This window comes from Pelecanus crispus, chromosome 1 (genome assembly GCF_030463565.1).
Source record: "Pelecanus crispus isolate bPelCri1 chromosome 1, bPelCri1.pri, whole genome shotgun sequence".
Lineage (NCBI taxonomy): Eukaryota > Metazoa > Chordata > Aves > Pelecaniformes > Pelecanidae > Pelecanus > Pelecanus crispus.
Window position 1 is genome coordinate 140,698,127 of NC_134643.1, and position 20,693 is coordinate 140,718,819.

The 20,693-nt window shown below is 38.0% G+C and overlaps 1 protein-coding gene across 4 annotated transcripts in view; it reads left to right on the forward strand.

Annotated features, from left to right (window-relative positions):
- The window catches only part of CTPS2 (CTP synthase 2), a 92,933-nt gene that overhangs the window by 21,644 nt on the left and 50,596 nt on the right, over nt 1–20,693 (forward strand). For all 4 annotated transcript variants that reach the window (XR_012831040.1, XM_075710149.1, XM_075710135.1 and 1 more), the window contains one exon: nt 93–136. Coding sequence is in view for 3 of the 4 variants with exons in the window: in XM_075710149.1 (XP_075566264.1) it covers nt 93–136 (44 nt within the window). In the remaining variant the exon portion in view is untranslated. The remainder of the gene's footprint in view (nt 1–92; nt 137–20,693) is intronic.

Genomic DNA, 20,693 nt, shown 5'->3' on the forward strand with positions numbered 1-20,693 from the left:
ACCTAAAATGCCACAGAATTGTTAATGATGAGTTTGTAGGGCATGTAGAACACTGGAAATGTACTGTCTTTGTTTTGAACTCCTGTTTTCAGATGCAAATTCTACAGAATTTGACCCAGACACAAAAAACCCTGTGGTAAGTACGGATTTTTTTTTTTTCCTCCCTATGTTTTGTGAACATACATCTTTTGTTAAAAAGGGAGTTACCTCTGTGTAAGTTAAGGTCTATCTATATCCTTACATGGTATGACATGAAGAAGTGTCTGCTGTCCCTATTCAGTATTGTTTAAAAAGGTATTTTCTTTTAATAGTCCCTTGCTTTCACCTGCTTGCTTCTGTGGTTTGCCTTAGCTTTATTTTTGTAATTTTTCTAATAGTTTCCTTGGCTGTAGACTGATGCTGGGAGTAGACAATAATGATTAGGTTGGTTTTACTAGAGAACAAAATATAAAGGGAAGCTGGAAAGTGTAGCACAAAGCTATTATCAAAATATAAATGTATATAAAAGGACAAGGATTATATGGAAAGCTGTCAAAAAATTCTCTTCTTTCCTTTATATATAATGGTATAAATAACCACTACATCCCTCTTCCCCCATGCATCTCAGTCCTTCTTTTGAGAAAAATTCCAATGCTGTAGATATGACAGGGGTCTCTGTATCATGACAGTGGTAGAATTTGAGAGTGGAGTTCTTCCAGGTATCTCCTAGTTTGGGAGAGTATGGTATTACATTGTCATAGTAGTAAAACTTAAAAATGATCAGTAAGAAAGGGTTTTTAAGAAAATGAAAAAGAACAGAAAACTACATGTGCGAAATAAAGTAGTATTTTGGTGTAAGATGTAAACATCTGTTCTAGTGATAAATTAAGTGGGTTGCTCATAGTGACCTGCTGTTTCTGTATCAATTTCCTTCAAAACAGTTTTGTTGGGGTTTGTAAGTAAAATATATTTTTCCACATCTACTCTAGTCTGAAACATGCAAATAGGAGGTTTTTAAAGCATTTGACCTGTTTGTCAAGGTTTTTTATATGCATAGGCAAGATAATCACATCTGAACTTTTGAATGTAAATTGGAGACCTTCAGAGTTTCAGTGTGAGACTTGCTGCTAAAACTTGGTGGTATTTGGAAATGTCTTCAGGTGAACAAAGGTAAACTGCATTTGGCATCAAATTTGTGGGTTTGCCATCGTAAGAGGTCTCCTCTTCCCTCACCCTTCTTGAATGTATGTGAAGACATGCTCTTTCTTTGGAGGGGTCAATTTCATAGTAGCAATATGTTGTAAAATGTGGAAGATGTTGAAAGCTTACTGTAAATTTTTTGGGAAGCAAGAGGGATAGTACAGAAGACTGATTCTGGGGCATCTTTGTTTCTAGGGCTTTTTAGTCCCAGTTTTATTTAACTTCTCGTGACTGCATCTCAGCTAGTTACCTCAGGTACCTTTTCAGGATGCAGTCAGATCATCAGGAGGGGGCGAGCCACCCTTTGGAACTGCCAGTTTCTCTCCATTATTCTAAGGGTTGTTCACAGTAGCTGGCTCTGATGCAGAGCTCCACACTAAGCTGAAGTCAGGAACATGGATGCTTGTCTGCTACAGCCCTACTGGCAGTTTCTTCTATTACAGAAATGGTAGTGTGTATTAGTACAATATATCTAGGACAAAATTTTATTCCAGTAATTAACTGAGTGATTTGCTGTTTGCATTCAAGGACAAGTAAGGTATATATGTTAAAGAGAAAATTACTTGGACACAGAATTAAGAAAATAATGGGAGTGAATGTGTCATAGAAGATTAATACAGTGTTTACAATTGAAGCAGTATGCTTGCAGTATGTATAATGGATATTCTTTTGTTCTGAGCTACATTAAGGTTCTGAAATTGGTTATTACCACTCATATTTCAGCATCTTAAGCCAGTCTTTGACATCTCAGTTCTGGGGAAGAAACAGCTGTAAACCATTCCAAGGGGGAAATTTGCACTATCAATAATTATAACTGCTAAATAATCTGTCTTAGCAGAGTCCATCTTGTGCTAAAAACTGTTTAGATATTCTGTATAATAACAAATCAATAAAAACAGTTGGAAGAGAAGCAGATTAGTGAAGCTTGTGAACTACGGAACTGATGTAGATGTTTCATCATCCAAGAAAGTTAATTGGAAACACCATATCAGCACTGATAATATCTCGTGATGCCACTGTGTGGTTTAACTGGGTGCTAACTTAGGACCAAAGCAGTGTAGTTTTCTTTGGTTCCTGCTTCTTTGGAAACTGAAGAGGGAGAAGAAAGGCACTGGTGAGGCAGTAGTTCTATTTCCTTTTATTTTTTAAGAAAAAGGAAAAAAGACAAAAGTTCAAATATGTAGTTTGGCAGGGGAACTCAGGGGCAACTGTAAAATATGCAGCTAGTTATATCCCTTCCTAATTTGCTAAGCATTCAAATGCTCAGAACTGTACTCACCAAAGTTGATAGTTTCTTCTAAAGTACATATAAAATATCTTGGTCTACTTTGCTCTCCTTTTGTCTGCATCTATGGAAATTTGAACATTTTTTATTAGGAATAAACCTTAAGATTGTCAAGTAATCATGTAACTCAGAATTAGGCTTCCAAAGGAAATAGGTGGCTGAAATAATGAGAAACTGTATTACTGACAACTGTGTCTCAATTAAAATAACACAAGTTATTGTGCTACGGAAGAGCATTGTCTGCATTAGTAAAAAGTTTTGAGCATCGTAAAAGGTTTTTATGTGATGAGACAATTGTGACTTGTTCTGTTTTGAATAGTAATGAATGCACAACTGAATGTGCAAAGGTAGAGAGTTGCCTGCGGTGCTGAATAACTATTTCATTTTAGCTGTTCATTTATTTCTACTATCATTACAACAATGTTGCTCAATCCGGGTTCTGCAAAAGCACCCATGAGTACCTTTATATTGGACGGAAACCCTGTATAACCCTGTATTGCTTGTCTTGGGGAATATTGATATCAATTATATTGGCATGTAAATGACTGCAAGTGTTGTAGAGTTAAGATTTCAAATACCTTGGAAAAAATAGCAGTGTCTGCATACAAAAAATGGAAGTTAATGACTTAAAACTGTAAACCAGGCAAGCTGTGTTTTTAAAATACTGTAGGGGAAAAAGAAATTCCTAAAGCTGAATATCTGTGTGATGTAAACTTAAAGGAAATGAGACCTAGAATTCGAAAATACTAATAAGCTGTGATTTATAAGCTGTGTTTGAGAGATTTGAAGTTGCCTGTAGATATTTTCATTTAGGCTTAAATTAAAAATGTGTACTCTGAAGAAAAAAAAAAAAACAACCAACAACAACAGGAAAAAAAAAAAACCCAAAAAACCCAAAAACCCCAAAACTCTGATATGGGAGTTATCTGTATTCACCAGATCCATACCATTTACACTATCAAAATACCACCTTAAGATTTTGGCTTCAATTCCTCTTTAGCACAGGTTTGATTTCAGTAGGAAAAATGAGGGAGGTACATGAGCACTGATCACAGTTACTCAAGTTCTTGATCTCATCTTCATTGATTATTTGCAGGTCCCATTATAAATTCTTAAGCTTTCTGCTTTTCTTTCTATCCTTTTGGATAATAATGATAGGTAAATTGTTACTGTTCTTTGCCGGAAGATAGCTATTCAGAAAAGTAATGCATTTGCTTGAGAGTAGTGCTTAGTATGAGTTTTCTGTTGCAAATGATAATTTTAAAATAACCCCTTTAAAGGGAAACTGCGTAGTCTGTGAACTGCTAATGAACTGGATTCACTGGATGGCAAAAGAGTTATTTGTTTTCCATATTCCTCGTCTTCCTCTACTATTAAACTTAGATTTATTTTTTTGGATGAGCCTTTTAATTATGTTCTTTGTCAATGTTATTATAACTGCACTTAGTACTGTTCTAGAAAAAAAAAAAGAGACTCCAGAAAGAATTCTAATGCACTACTTTTTTTTCTTAAATTTAAGAAAAAAGCTAATTTTAATTGTGGCTGTTGTTTTTCATGACCTATTGCATCTTGTGTAGGATCATGAAACTTCAGATATTGCACTGGGTAAAATAAGTGCATTTTCTATGAACTCAAGAAATTGTGCAGAAATAGATTTTGCCAGTAGGTGACACTCTTATAACATGTTTGTGTCTTCTTGCCCATTTTTCCTATTCAGGATGTCAGTAACCTGATTGAATTAAAAAATTTCTAAGGTTGTCTAAGAGATGAAAAGGAACATATGTCCCGCTCATGCAGAAGCACCTCTTAAAATTCTGTGATTTTACTTATGTGTGTAAAGTAGCTAACATAGCTTAGTAAGGAAATGTGTGGGGATATATTTAGTTTTGAAATGAAAGCATATTATCAATTTAGAATAATTTTTTTTCATAAATGTCCTGGTTTCGGCTGGGATAGAGTTAATTTTCTTCCTAGCAGCAGGCATAGTGCTGTGTTTTGGATTTAGTAGGAGAAGAATGTTGATAACATGCTGATGTTTTTAGTTGTTGCTGAGTACTGCTTATGCTAGTCAAGGACTTTTTCAGCTTCCCATGCTCTGCCAGGCGCACAAGAAACTGGGAGGGGGCACAGCCAGAATAGTTGATCCAAACTGACCAAAGGGCTATTCCATACCATATGACGTCATGCTCAGTATATAAACTGGGGGGGGTTAGCCGGGGAGCAGCGACCGCTGCTCGGGAACTGTCTGGGTATCGGTTGTCGGGTGGTGAGCAATTGCATTGTGCATCACTTGCTTTGTATATTATTATTACTGTTATTATTATTATATTGTTGTTATTACTATTTTACTTTATTTTATTTCAATTATTAAACTATTCTTATCTCAACCCAGGAGTGTTTCTCACTCTTACTCCTCCGATTCTCTCCCCCATCCCATCGGGGTAGGGGGAGTGAGCGAGCGGCTGCGTGGTACTGAGTTGCTGGCTGGGACTAAACCACGACAATAAATCAGAAAAAAGTAATAAATATTATGATTCTTCTTTTATTCTAAGAAACATAACACATTTTAACAACTGAAGGATTTGTGTAAAAGAATGGCCTGGGAGCCTGTTAGAACATTCATATCATGTTTAAATATCATAATTTTTGAGGCTTCTATTTATTCATCACTCGTGTGGAGTACTTTATCCTCATTTCATGGAGGGGAAATTCAGGGGTAGGAACCACTGTAGTATGGGATCTTCAATGCACTTGATAGGCTTTGCAATTAAGTTGAGTCCTTAAGTACCTCTGAAATCTAACTGATTTATCAGGGTCATGAGTGATGTTGGTGTTAAAATTCAGTCCAAAATTCTATGTTCTCTAGTACAATTAGTGCCTAATCCACTGAATTACTTGTCTTCAAAACTTCCATTCTTCTCATTTCTCTCCTTTTTTACTAATTTCCTCTTAAAGTAAATAATAATGCCATTAATTACATGCGTGAAAATACATATGTCACAGGGAATCATGCAATGAAAAGCTTAAAACTGCACCAAATAAATGTAATGAATGTTTTAATTGCAACAGCAATTGCTTCATTCCTATGTATACTTATGCATTCCCATTTACAAGAGTAATAACAAAAAAGTACATACTTATGTAAATATAATTTAAAATGAACATGTAATGTTACAGTCATCATAGTTAGCTTTCTATGATTGTTATTGAAAATAAGTACTTTATGTTTATAAATTTGGACTGTTTGCCATATGGAAGCATGCCCTTATGTGAATGACAAAGTTGAACTGGGAGGAGTATTGGATAGTATACACTAGGGGACGCTCCTCAAATGGAATGGTACATCTTTCCTTTTGTGTGTTTTAGAAATCATTTGATTTTAATTGCTCTAGAGGTCAAAATAATAGCTCAGGTAAAGCAGGGTTTGTTAAACGACACTTTCTCAAATGTAGCGTGAAATAGAAACAGGTAGTTCTGAATTAATTGTGAGGCAGCTTAGCTGGAAAGTGTGGCTAGTGAATGTGCAGGAAACACAATACAACACATATTTTTTTATATGTCAAATCTTTATTCTGTGCGTTTTAAAATCATAGCAAATCTGTGGGTTTAGGTGTACATATAATGTACCCGAACGCCAGGCTCTTCTCCTTCAAAGCAGTGATATTGATTCTTGCAGATGCCTTACTGTCCTATGCCAGTCATCTTTTTTACAATTGCCACAAACTCGTCAAAGGTGACACTTCCATCATTATTTTTGTCCAACGATTTAACTATGTTCTCAAGTGAGAATGAATCCTGTTTTTATAGGAAAAGAATTAAAAAAAAAAAAAAAAAAAAGAGATTGCCATGACTGTTTTCTTATGAGGAATATTGCAAAGAAGCGATGCAGTCAGTAACAGTCAGCGTTACTTGAAGGTATTACTAGTAGTGTTGTATTTACCAGTTTAACTGGTTAAACTAGTGCCTGATACTGCCTGCCAAAAATGTTAACAAAGATATGATAACCATTTGCGAAGTATCAAGTATTACTCAGGTTACTTCGTCCTTGTGTGTAAATTTGGAATTTAGGAAACGGAGCCAGTGGAATAGGTGCAACATGTACATAGTCACAAAAAAAAATTAATATGTGTACCACCTACTGCTTTATTAGCTACTAATTTGGGCCCTGCATACACTGTTTGCAAATGCGTTGCTGTTTTCATTAGGCTTTGGTCTAGGACCTGAGAGTCTCTCCCTCCCCTTTTTCCCTCTTTACTAGGAATACTGTATATGCTGTTGAAAAATTCCTGCTAATGTATTAAATATAGTTTAGATTATTAGCTCCTTTTGTTTGTTGAGTCTGGTAAGAGTGCCTGTAACATCCTGACGCAGCGAGTATTGTGATAACGTCCCTGATCAGGCTAGTTAAATAATATAAAACCGGTTTTGATTTCTTTCTTCATACTTCATGTTTATGCATGTTTTGCAATATCCCATTCTGCTTTTATGTTGATTTATTATGATGCCATATATTTCTGCAAACAGAGTAGATGCTTGAAAATGTCTGATATCCAGACAGTAAACATCAGTATTGCTTTTCCTGAACACTTCCATTTCCACATATCTGGGAAAATGGGTATGGTGCTAAATTGTCTACAGCTAATATAAAAAGCATTATATTTCTGAATTGGCCATCACATTTCCTAGTAATATTTGGCAATTAATTTCTGACATGTTTTTTAAGGTAAAAAAACCTTTGTGTTTTATTATTATTATTATTTTAATTAGCCACTTCATGTTAATGAAATAACTGAAGTGGATTACTGTAGTTCTCAAAATACTGGATGATTTTTCTATTGAGGTGCAACCTGAGTCCTAATCCCGTTCAGGAAAGGTCTGGCAGAGAATATATATGAAATCAGAACCTAGATTTTTTTTTTTCCAGCTACAGGAAATGGGTATTTCCTCTCTAGCTTGGTGGCATCTCTTTTCTTTACTTGGCACCTTTCTGGAATGGCAAACCTTCTTTTACTTTGTGATGGTGGGAACTTAACCTAGAGAGAAATTGGCTCATATTTCTTACTTTTAAAGTTGTCCTACTGATTTAGTTGGTTTATAGTTTTTTATATATATTTTCTAGAGTCAAGATTTATTATTTAGACTGAAACAAAAAATATTTTATAAGACTGAGATGCAACGTTCTAGGTGAAATTTGGCTTACACAAAAAACCCCAAACAAAACTGCTTTTTAGATTTTTGCATTTTATTTTGTAGGGCTTTGTTATAAACTCCCTACTCAGATATCTGTTTGGAGCTAGTGTTCATTAATGTGAATAAATTTTTGCAACCTGACCCTTATTTAAGGATTAGTCATAGAGTCAGTGAAACCATTTGGGCACAATAATCTACCTTGCAACATCATTGCCTGTATCTCGTTTTTCCTATCCATTTTGTAGGAAGCACAGTGAATATAAGAAGAGTGAAACTTACCTTCAGGTACTGTGAAAATTGATCTTGAAGTAGATTTTTCAGCCCACCAAGGGAGAGTGCATTGGTGCTACCCTCCAGTAAAGCATACTGGGTAAAATACTTCAGAAGGTTATCACCGAGTAAATGTTCCATGTTTCTCAGATGTTGTCTTGAAGAATAACTGCAAACAAAGCAGACAATAACGATCCTGTGCATCAGAGTTTTGGAATACGTCTGACACCCTGTTCAATGGTTTACTAACCATGTGAAATGATTAATACTTAACCCAGATGAAAAGAGTTTGTTGTTGGTTCTTTTTTTTTTTTTTCTGTAAAACTGAATCGGCTCTACCAAGGAAAAAAGTAGTCTAAGTTAGGTTCAAAGATTTGAAAAACCCAATATGTTTAGGTTATGCTTACCTCACTCAAAATCCAGAGCTTTCAAATGTATCCAGCAGAAGTGAGAGTCTCAGATTGGGGCAACCTTTATAGTTGCTTGCATGCTCCACCCTAATTATGAAACTAGCATTTGTCACTGAGTCAGTGTACTAGTTTTATTGTGTTTTCAGTAGTCAAAGGAATAGGATACTTTAGCAGTAGAAATGAGTAATATTTTTTTTTTTTTATCTCTGAAACGCATGGGCATCAGCATCCAGCGTTGCACTTGATGCAGGTTTATTTGGTCTTTATAGGCCATCCCGGAGAGGTTTTCTCTCTTAAATTTGTGTATTTTACACTTCAAGATGTTCCACACCCACAGAAGCCTGAAAAAGGCTCCTATGGGGATATTTATAGCATTTGTTATTACAATGGACTTTTGGAAAATAGTAAATATAAATTTGTTTTAAAAAGATCCAGGTAAATAAATAAAATATGAAGAAGCTACTTGCCCTTTGTGTGAGTTGATAATCACCAATGCCAAAGCCAGTTCTCCAGATTTTGTGCTACTTCTTAGCACAGGAGAGTGATTAATTTCCTCTGGGATAAAATTTTGGTTGCTACTATTAAGAATCAAAACGCTTCATGATGTGAATGGAAAAAGACTGAAGCATTCTAAATGGGAAAGGTGAATCTATGGTTCTGAAAAACGATTCCTTGTTGGGAACACCTTCATAACTGAGTATCGTGTTCTGCAGGTTCTGAAATCATGTTCCGTTGATGGTCTGTGGGGCATTTTTGAGTGATATTCAGCCCGTGGTTGATGCTTCAGGACCCAACACTGCTGGTTCTGCAACTGCTGAGTTGCTGGCTCTGGACATGGTTTCTGCATGTGGTTTCTAATCTGTCTGATGTCTGCTGTTGTCAATTTTTGGTGCCTAGCTCCAGGCTCACTTACTAGGTTTTTCACCCTGTGCATCACTTACTGAGAATCAATCATCATTGTATTGCTTATAACTCTGAACCAAGAGCTTTGTGGGTCTGTAGGAGATGTGCGGATTGGAAGGGGTATTTTTCAAATTGCAGGCATATGGGTCTAGCGTTCCATGACAGGTAAGTAGGAGGTTTCCTGAGAAGACGAGGCAAGCTTTGCTAGATGAATCATGTAGATATACACCTTGCGTTAGCAGCCTGCTTGCATGTGCTTATACTCAATTCCCAAAGTGTCAGAGAGAAGAGTTTTAGAAGAGTCCTCCAGAGATCATATAATTCATGCTTCTCTTTGCCCTAGAGTGGGATCACCAGTATTTATGTTGGATGTCTGCTTAACATATTAAGTGCCTTAAGTAATGGGGACTCCACAAGCATCTTATCTGGTCCATATGATTCCTTGTGGTTTCTTATTTTACTGTTAGACAGTATTACTAATGCCCACATGCCTTGCTGCAGTTAAACCCTTTGCTTCTCCTGTCTCTGCAGATAGGGAGAACAGACCTATCATCTTCCTTCTTAAAATGGCCTTTAACAATCAGAGAAATACCCTGTCCTTTTTCGTTTCAGAAATTCTTGCTAGTTTAGTCTTCCTTTGGGAGTCCTGCTTCTTGGATCTACTCATCTTTTGTTGATTTCCTCCAGTTGGTTCCCATCCTGCTTGAAATGCCGTGTCCAAAGCTGTACAGCTTGTTCACCACTCTGGGCGCTCATGGTGTTGCAGATTTAAATAGTGCCTGAAGCACTTCATTGATGAGAACCTGTATGCCCTTTTACAGAGAGGTGACAGGCTACAGGTCTTTAATAGTGGAAGACTTTGTCAAGTTTCTTGACACTTTTTTTCAAGCTTGTTGTGGGGAGGACAAATACACTGATTTCAAATTTAGCACAAAAGCTTAGTGTTAGCTTCAGGATCAGAGAACTGGGGTCAGGCATCCCCCAATCTTTGTCAAATCCAACTGAGAGATGAAGCTGGAAACACACTTTCTCTTGTGTTTGCTCTTTGGTTCGACAGAAAGTCAGGAGCTGCTGCTGTCATCACTAGCAGAACCTCTACTGCTGCTATGGTCGGTGGTGGTAGCAGTGCAAGCAAGTCTGGGATTCCTGGTCTAGAATGCATTGTATGGGTTAGGGCAAGTCCCATACACCAAACTGGGGCATGAACTCTATGGTTGTTCATGACAACAAGATCATAGAATGTTTTCGGTTGGAAGGGCCCTTTAGAGGTCATCTAGCCCAACCCCCCTGCAGTGAGCAGGGACAGCTTTAACCAGATCAGGGTGCTCAGAGCCCCGTCCAACCTGACCCTGAATGTTTCCAGGGATGGGGCCTCCACCACCTCTCTGGGCAACCCGTTCCAGTGCTTGACCACCCTCATTGTAAAAAATTTCTTCCTTATATCCAGTCTAAATCTATTCTTCTTTAGTTTAAATCCATTACTCCTTGTCCTGTCACAATAGGCCTTGCTAAAAGGATTGTCCCCATCCTTCCTATAGGCCCCCTTTAAGTACTGAGAGGCTGCAATAAGGTCTCCTTGCAGCCTTCTCTTCTCCAGGCTGAACAACCCCAACTCTCTCAGCCTGGCCTCGTAGGAGAAGTGCTCCAGCCCTCAGATCATTTTTGTGGCCCTCTTAAGATAATCGTAAGTCCTTTTCTCTTCCTTTTCTTTCTGCAACCAAAATGAAAACGAAACATCTGTCTGTTTCTCCTTTCATCCTGTGTTCCACCTTTGGTAGGTAGTGAAATTTTAGTAGTAGTGCGTGACCAGGTGATCTGCTAAGGCTTCTGCTCCCCATCTGCTAATTCTCCTTGCCTACAGCTCCTGCCTGTGGTAGCCTCATCACGCTTACTGCTTTATCCCTTTTGGAAGCAGTGTCAGGAAGCTGGTGTGCCTGATGTATATTGTTGACATTACAGTATTTGCAAAATTTTTTTTAAGTATTCAAATGTCTTGTCTTTACTTGTACCAAAGGTACCTCCCTGTCTTGAAGATGTAGTAGTAAGATGCTTAGTAGTATGGAAGAAGAGTGGCTTTTCGAGGGATCACAACTCAAGGAATCCAGCATATTAGCCTTGTTAATTTGTTAAGGCTTCATTAAAGAACACCACCTAATTGCAAAATAGCATAACCAGTTTTACTGAAACATCTTCCCATGGAAGTGAGAGACTAAGGTCTGGAAATTTGGGTGACCTGCTCAAGAGTTGCACAAGAGTTGTGTGCCAAATCTGGGGATGAATCCGGTCTCTTCAGATCAGCTTTATTCACAAGGAACTGTAATCTGCAAGAGGCTATCTGAATGACAGAGTGGCAGAGTTGGGCTTTGCTTTGGGTATCAAGCTCTAATGTCTGTGCAAGCTGACTCCCAGTGTAGAAGCAGCAGTCCAGATTTGGTTACACTGTTTTGCTGTTCTTTCTTGGATGTATGAATATATATTGTTCCTGCAGTTTATGACATAATTCAATTGGGTTTGCCCTGGGCTAGAGAAATCATGTTAGTAAGCACTGTATCCTTCTGGAATTGACATTTTTATTGTAGCTTCGATACAAAGCCATTAGCAAAAAAAGAACCGAGTTGATGATGTGTTCTAAGTCTGTTTAGGGATGCATATCACACACATGTCTCTGTGATGATTGTGTGTCATTTTCTTTCAGTGATGGTGTCTGCAGATTCAATATTCACTCAAAATTGGCTATTGCTGAGTATTTCCCTAGTAAACTGGTTTGCTGGCATATTTGGAGCAAGCAATTCAATCACATTGGAGGGTAAGAGAATACAGGCTGCAGGGATGACTGAAGTTTGGGCACCACTGCTAGTGCTAGGAATGGTGAAACATGTCATCATGGTCACATGGTCTTCATGCATGTTTAATGATGGATTAAGTGGGATGGTAACTCAAGTCTTTTGCCCTTGTCACATCTTTCGTTCCACCATTGATGGCTGAATGGTATGTGAATCTGTGCTCCTTGTTTACCTTAACGTGCTGGACTACAGGTTGGTCTACAGGTGGATTTCAATGCCATTCACTGACCCTGTTGGAAGGGACAGGGCACCTTCCACAGGGGTGGGGCTGTCACCTGAGGGCAGCCACTATCTCCGTCATCCTGTTTAATCCTCTGCTGATGGGTTAGCACCCTAACCCTCCAGTATTTTTCCACCTTCTTCGGTGTATTTTATTGTAGCAGCAGCACTGTCATTTGTATGTGAGCCCAACTATTTTAAAGCTAGTTGAGGAATCTCTGTGAGGCTTATGTTACAGCCTGACCACAGTATAAAAATGTCTACTGTCAAGGTGAATTTGGCTGTAGTTGAGAACATATATTTGTGGATGTCGTGCATTTGGAAAGAAAGAGCAGGAGGTGGTTTTGTGCTTAGTATTTGCTTATTTCTACTTGTATACTGCTTGTGCATCATCTCTAGCTTCCAGACATCAGTTCCTGGATCAAAGCCCTTTGGTTCTGCAGAGAATTAGTCCTGCAACTGCACTCATCTTCAGACATTCTTGCACTGTCTGCAAAAAGGAAAAGGCTTTAAAGTTGGGATACTGATAGTGAGTCTACTGCATGGGACCTTTTTCAAGGTATATGTTGGCAGATGTTGGAACTAACTCTCTAGTGCAAATAGGGGAGTTGTGATAGAACTTTTCAATGTTGCCAGTGCCATTGGTTCTTACTGTCAGGCTAGGAGTCGTCAAAGGACAGACTGAGAGAGAAGGAACGTCCAGTTAACAATTTTCCGAAAAAGATCAAATAATTATGGGTGAGAGGTACAGCAAACTGCACTACAGCCATTGTGGAGAACCTGGCATTGCTTTGAGGTATGGACCTGTTAGATGGAAGTTGAGGATGGGTTGTAAAATCCTTTATGTGTCACAGGTGATGCATTCCTTATGTTAAAATTGCCACTGTCTGTAAAACCTCCAGTGGTGTTGTGTAAAAGGTTTGTCTCATCTCACAAATTAAACTTGAACTATATGGGTTACCCTGACAAGAGTTTCTTCCAGGCCCTCCCTTGTATACTATGATATATACCTAATGAGACATTTAAGGTGTCTCCCTAAACAGGACTGGGTGCGGCTGCTACAAGGATGAATGATTTAATATGGTGTGTTGTTTATAGTCAGCTTTAAATTGGTGATGTGTTATTCATTGTAGCTATATGTGTCAGCTTTTGCTGTCATATGTACACATCTGGCAGACAAACTATTATATTGCTGAAACTCCTTGTGATGTAGATATTCTATGTTACACAAGATGGTTTTGAGGGAGAACATATTTCAAGAAGAGGTTTTATCCTTCCACTTTCTGAACCTTGGCTCATGTAGCAGTGCAGTAAGGTCATTACTGCCACAGCTGAAATTTACGGTTAGTGTAATTGTTAAAACCTTAAAACTTGTTCCTTCCTAAACTCGTATTTGTTTTTTGGAATTCTTAAGAGTGCTCAAAAACGCATAAATCTCCATTCCAGAAAGGCACATACGGATTTACAGAGGAGTGACATTTTGCTGAGTTTCAGGTAGGGCAAAGTAAGTATAAGTAAGGTAGTGCTGTACAAGGGGCACTAGCAAGTTCGTTATTTTCCTGGTGAGATTAAGTCTTCCTTCAGCTGTCCTCTGACCTTGGAGGTGCCTGGACTCTTTAGATGTCTTAGCTGTATCTAAGAACCTTTCTTCATCCTGAAAACGAAATCAATGAGGAGAGATAGAATCGAGTTCTGTAGTTCGTTTTCAAAGCATGGTTGCTGCTCTTAACAATGGAAACCTAATGGACTGTTCAAAAGAGGTCTAGAGGTGCACCTAAAAAACCACATAATGTAGGAATTACTTGGCACTGAGATGCCTAAATCCCTAAGTGTGAAAATACTAGTAAGAAACTCCTTTGCCCAGCTTTCTTCTTGCCTAGAAATACCTACAGTCCATTTTCATGCAACTTTCATTACTGTCTGTCAACATAATAATCCAGTACAATCCTATTAGTGAGTCAGAAGTGACACATCTGGTTGTCTCGATCCTGGAAGGGCGTAATACATTATGTATTCTTACAATTTATTTAATATGATTTGATGGAAAGGGGACCAATATAATGTGAGTTAGTGATGCTTTCTTTTAAAGCAGGTCTGCAGCTTCAGATAGTATGGTGATGGGATAGGATACTCTTGATTTTCTTTGTGTGCATGTGGGGAAGATGGGAAATCTGCTGGCTTCTCTGTCTAAAACAATTTTGCCTTTTACATTAAACAGCAAGAGCTGGGAGAATGAGTACTCTGAATCTTTGATCTCATGGGCCGGTGTGTGCTCATGTGGATGTCTGTACACTGGGTAGGGACAGTGGGCCCTCAGCAGAGTTACAAGTTGAAGCCCCTAGAAATCAGGCACTGAGATCTTTTATCGGAATTGTGCTGCAATGACCCTCTACGTCACTGTGACTCTGCTGCTGCTGTGCTGGCCTTGCTGCTGAAGTAGAAGGGAGTTATTGAGACTGCCACAATACTGAGTAAAGGTGCTTGTGCTAGGAAATGACCACCTGCTTTCCTCCAGGAACAGGTAAGTTTGGGGAAAACAGCAGCAACCATGAGAGGTGCTCTTGGGGAGAAAGAAATGGAGGTCATTTTGCAAGGCTTCTTTGGTAGCAATCTCGAGTCTCTATGTTCAATTTCTTTACCTTCAGCACTCTGTAAGAACAACTAGATGAGCCTCGTTGGCCTGGTCAGACTTGGTAGAACAAAATGTGGAGGCAGAGAAATAAATAGCATAGTGGTAAGAACCTTGGAGCTCTCTCTTTGATTCAGAGAAAGCAGCTCTTAAATGCACTGGTTGAGCTCCAAATAGTTGCTAATTCTCAGTCAGATGTCTGCAAGTGTGCTATGTCATGTAAAATCAGATTATTAGTGGTGTTCTGGGGGATGTTTCATTATCAATGTGAAACATAACAAAGAGGACATTATGAAGTATTGGCTTCACCTTTGGCATACAAATCCCTTATCTTGTTAGCACTTTGATGTGTTGATTTGTACATATAATAGATATTTGCTGAACTCTTTCCAAAGAGAGACTGTCAAAATGTTCTTTAAGTAAATTACCATGAATAATTTTATTTCAGTCCTCTCTGATAAAAGAATTTGGGACAATGGAAGCAAAAGGCTGCTAGAGAGGTCTCCCCCCACCCCCACCCCCTCATTTTGACCAAGCCAAGAGTTACCCTGGGACATGAGGGAAAACCAAAGATTAAATCAGAGGGAACTAATCAGGCTTACAAGAAGTGTAGCTGTTGTCTAACTAACAGTATAGAGCAATAAGTTATCTAAATATTTTATATGTGATTATGGCCTATTGCAAGAAATGAACCTATTGCTACATAACAAAAACCGTAGTCAGGAAAGGATAGTGCTTGTGTACCTAGATTAATTTTAGATTTTCTAATTACCTAATGTGATTACTAAATCAAAGACAAATTATAAAAAATTCAGTAAGTAACAGCAGCAGTAGTTTGGAAGTTCTCAGTTTACACAAATGCATCAAATAAGCAGTTCATAAACAACTGTAAACCAGAACTTCAAAGAACTAGATTTGCATTTTGTTATAAACTGAAATTAACAAATTACCCATGTCAGTCATAACTCTTTCTCAGTTGTGCTAGTGAGGAACCCAACTATCAAAAGTTGAATTTAAAATTCAACCTTAGAGCCAGTTTCATTTATTTTAGATTAGTGACTAGTCTTGCCTTCAATACAGAAGGCTTTGCTTTTTGCTTTTCTTTCTTTCCTGTAACACACAGAAGGTCACAGCTAAGCTGTAAAAAATTAAAGCTTTAACAAGTTTCTTAGGATTCAGAATCAAGAGTGGAGAGGATTTTACAAGAAAGTTTTAAGTGTCTTTAGCTTGTAAGGGTGTATACCAGGTGCCATGTGGAGCTCGGCCTTAAAACTAACATCGATTTGGAACAGACCTGTGTAACCCCAAGATACCTGTGCATGCTAAGTGGCTTTTGTATGTCAGAACTGCCAAAGCATCAAAAAAGGAGAAACATTGGTTTTCCTCCGAGACATTACTAAAGTTGATTTTTCTCATCACCTCTGCACACTCACCTTCTATTGTCCATTGCATCCTAGGATTAAAAAGCCCTAATATCTAGTTATGAAGAATATGGAATTATACATCTGCAAATAATTAAAATATACATATAAAACCACTTGCTGATGATTGCATTGCAGCTAAAAGATAATGTAGATTTAATTAGCTGTGGCTTCCATTGGGATTATCATTTGGCCTGGCTAATGACAGAGAGCCTGCATAGGGATGAGAGACGTAACTTGCTGTGAAACTGTTAACATTGGTCTTCACTGATGAGGAGGAAGCCCAACAGTTTCCCAAGAGCCTGGCAAAAATACCAAAGCCTCAGTATTGCTCAATCTGTAAACTGAAAAGTAAGTTTTGACAAATCACAGCAGATATGCTGTGTCTGCAAACAACACAGATTGGCAACCATTGCTTTCTTGCATAGCTGGACTTTGTGCAAAACTTTTTTGTCTTGTGGCAGAAAAATATTCTAAACTTTCTCAAAATAATCCATTTTAAGTAGAGATAATTAGAGTTCTTGCAAGGTTTGTGTTGTCTTGCTGTTTTTCTCACTGTGAACATGGAATTGTAAGTGTTGGTATACAGAAATGATACGAATTCTGTAACATAATTCAAACAAATAAACATAAATTACCGTTTTTGAAATTCAGTATCATTAGCAACATTATGTGGTGAATATATTTATATTAGCACCTTCTCACCCAACTTAACTGCATTTTACTAGTGTTTTCTGAGCTGGAACTCAAGTGACAAGACACATTTAATCGTCTCTATCTTCTTGAGGGCATTAGAGAGCCAGTACTTAAGCAAACAACTGAAAAAGTTTCTAAAAATTCTTTCATCAGTGAATTCTTAAAATTTCTTCTTCATTCCACCACATCCTTGCAAACTCAGCAAAACCCTGAAGTTCAAGTGACAAGTAGCACTGGGAGGACCTTTATTTGAGATAATGATTTAGAAAGAACCCTGCTTTTCTCTTAGAACCCAGATTGAACTGGTGATATGTATTTGTGAACTAAGTGCACCTATGGTTGTATCACAGGTAGGCAATGTGTTTGGTGTTCTCCAGTGCATTTTATGGTATCACCTTTACTTAAGAAAAGCACACTAGGTCAGCCCACAGCTCCAACTAAACCAAAGGTCCATTTGGCCCATCACCTGTCTCCATTGTCATCTGTGAGTAATTATCTGTGGAAAAATATAGTAGAGCAGGTGTACGGTGATGCTTCCCCAGTATATTTTCTCATTTCCTACAACTTATAGCTCGGATGTTTTCAAGCCAAAGAAGACTGGAAGACCTAAACTGCACAGTATAAACTGTAGCCAGCACAGACATAAGAAGTGTTACAATGATCTCCTCTGTTGTGGTCTTTCTTCTTTTTGTAATTGCTTATAATGTTGAATAGCTTTTGACTGTTACTGAGTGTTGAACTGACGTCTTCGTAGAACTACGTATTGTAGTCTCAAGGCCCTGTTCTCAAGGAGCTGTGATCAGCTCAAAGCCTGTAACTGTGGTGTGAAATTAAGCTTGTTTTATCCCCTGTGCATGGCTTTGTATTTGATTCTGCTGAATTTCACCTGACACTTTAATCTTTGATCACTAAGTTTCAGAAGGTCCTTTCGTGATTCTTTGTTGTAAGCCCTTATCTTTATTACCCTCAGTAAATTAGGTGCCATCAGCAGGCTGTCACCTACTGTTCATTCTTTTCTTTTTATCAAATAAGTTGAATGTTCTATTCCTAGAGCCTCGTTCAGTTCTACTAGTGACTTTCCTCCACTGTGACAAATGGCATTTTCTTCTACCTTTGTACTTTATCTTTTAACTGTATTCTGTGTGCGTTAATCCCATAGCTGCTTATGTTTTTTATAAGTGTTTGGTGCCATGCCTTACATGCCTTTCTAACATCTGTTAGAAATCAAAGTGGACTTTGATTATCAACCAAATCTCTGTTATCCACATACTTTTCCTCTGAAGAGCTTCAGTACCTAGGTGACAGACAGACAACCTCCCTTCACAGAATCTTTGCTGGCAGCGTCCCAACCTGTTATAGCTGCCCAGGTGCCATATACTTCCACACTTTTGTTAAAGGTTCTGCTAGGTTGCCTGGCACAGATGTCAGGTGTTTCAGACTATAGGTCTCTGTATCTTCTTTGAATCATTTGCCACTTCGGGGTGTTTGGGTGACAAGGCTGATGAGAGGTTATTCACCACAGTTACTAGATCAGCTATTTCATCCTTCAGTTGCTTCAAAATTGAGTGAGCACCATCCGTTTCCAGTGATTTCTTACTGTCTGTTTTGTCTATTTGTTTTGTAACTACTTTTTTTAACACTGCAATTTGAGATGGGCACATCAGAGTCTCCCATGAAGAAGCTTTTTTTAGTTTGGGAATGTCTTTCAAACTCCTTCACAGCATACACAAGCCAAATGCTTATTTGTTTATGCCATGGTCATAGCTTCTTTGAATATAAGTTTTATTTTATTTGTTTAATTCTGGTAATTTATTAGCTTTACAATGCCAGATTTTTCTCCTCAAATGAAAATGAATGAAAAATAATTTACTCTTAGTTATTGATGCCTTTTACAAGTTGCTTCTTGAATATTTTTGGGGGGGAATAATGATTTGGTATTTATACATTTAACTTAAAAGTATTTGTGTTTCTTTATCTTCATCTGGACATAGGTTTAGTTTTTGTGAAGGATGCCTTCTTGCTGTTGATAACATCCCACTTTTTTCCTTCTGAAGGTTTTCTTTGTAAGAAGGATTTTTCTAAATAGAATTGCAAGTTACATTTTCAGAAAGTCTTTGACCTTTCCACTACTTAAATAAGGAATTATGTGTAATTAATTGTAAATCAAATAGGGAAATTTATGCTACGTACAGGACAATTTTCTAGATGAATTGGACATAAGTGAGTATCTGTCAGTGCCTGATTTAACAAGCAGAGAACATTTGTTTTATGGAGGGCTGTATGCTCAAGTCTGCCTTGGTAATGCTGCAATATATTTGAATACTGTGTCGCTTCAGTATAAACTATGGATGCTCCAGGGGTGGTATATATAGTGTTGGCAAAGTATGGATGTGGAAGGGCCATTCACAAAACCGTTTTGTGCAAGCAGGTTGTACTTGTTAGGGCAGAACAGCACTGCTTGCCTTATGGCATCCTTGCAGATGAGGATTTCAGGCTTCCAGATGTTTTGGTGTGATTCTCCGGCTGGAATGTATTGGCCTCTGGATGTGCTCTGCTTTCTACGGAGAGGAGCACTCGGGTACCTCCCTTTACATTATCTATCTGAAAGTTATGCAGCCAAAGTTATGTGAGGTGATTCACACACACAGGGACTAACTCGGAAGCACTGTGGTAAACTAGTTCCTCACAGTTGTCCTCCTTGGTGAGTTAAAAATGCAATATTGATCAATGAAATAAAGTAAATGTGGAAGATCCTTCAATACTGTGATTATATTGCTGAATATAATGCCTCCAAAACAACTCCTGCACCCCACTGGCCCCAAAAAGCAACCCACACAAACAAGTTTGCAGAAATTGTGTATTTAAAAAAAAAAAAAATTAGGAAACATGAAGTAGATTACCTGTGTACTGCAGTTCATATGTTGAAAACTACATGAAATCACCTCCAATATTATGAATGTAATTTCTGTAGAAGTTTCTCCTACCTGGGTAACTGACCAAATCACATTAAGACACTGGCCTTGTTAGAAGGTCGCCTGGGAATGTGTAAGTTTCTGTATCGTTAGCTGCCTTGTTTCTAAAGTGTAGGAACAAGATTGGGTGTCACAGAAGTCCTGGTTCTGCTAGGTTAAACAAATCGCTTAATCTGCCTTATTTTTCTCATACCAAATGGAGGTAATGAAACATGCTTGCCTTTGTAAAGTGGCTTGATACCTGCAAAGAGAAGGTCTGTGCAGCAGCTGAGGCCTTCCACCCTTTTCCTAACAGCCTCGTAGACATCCAGGAGTGAGAACCGGAACTGAACGTGTGCCTGAGAGCGTATGGGCAAGAAAAACCTGAGGAGTTCAAATCAGTTGCATAGTTGTATTGGAGGGTGTATTTAATGAGATGTGAGTGGTCTGTTCATTATTCTGAACTATGTGATTTTAATTAAAAATGAAGAAAAACTATTAGCCGAAGCTTTATTTTTAATAAATACTCAGCCCCCCTATCAAATTATCTGTTGGAAGTGAGGTAGAAGAATAATAAAAAGGTTCCCCCAAAAGGAAGACTTTTTTATTAAATGAGGTTTTCTGTTTTCTTAATTCTGTGTTTATTTGCCTCCCATCTGTGACTTGTATGTGATAAGATATTGCATACTGTGAAGTT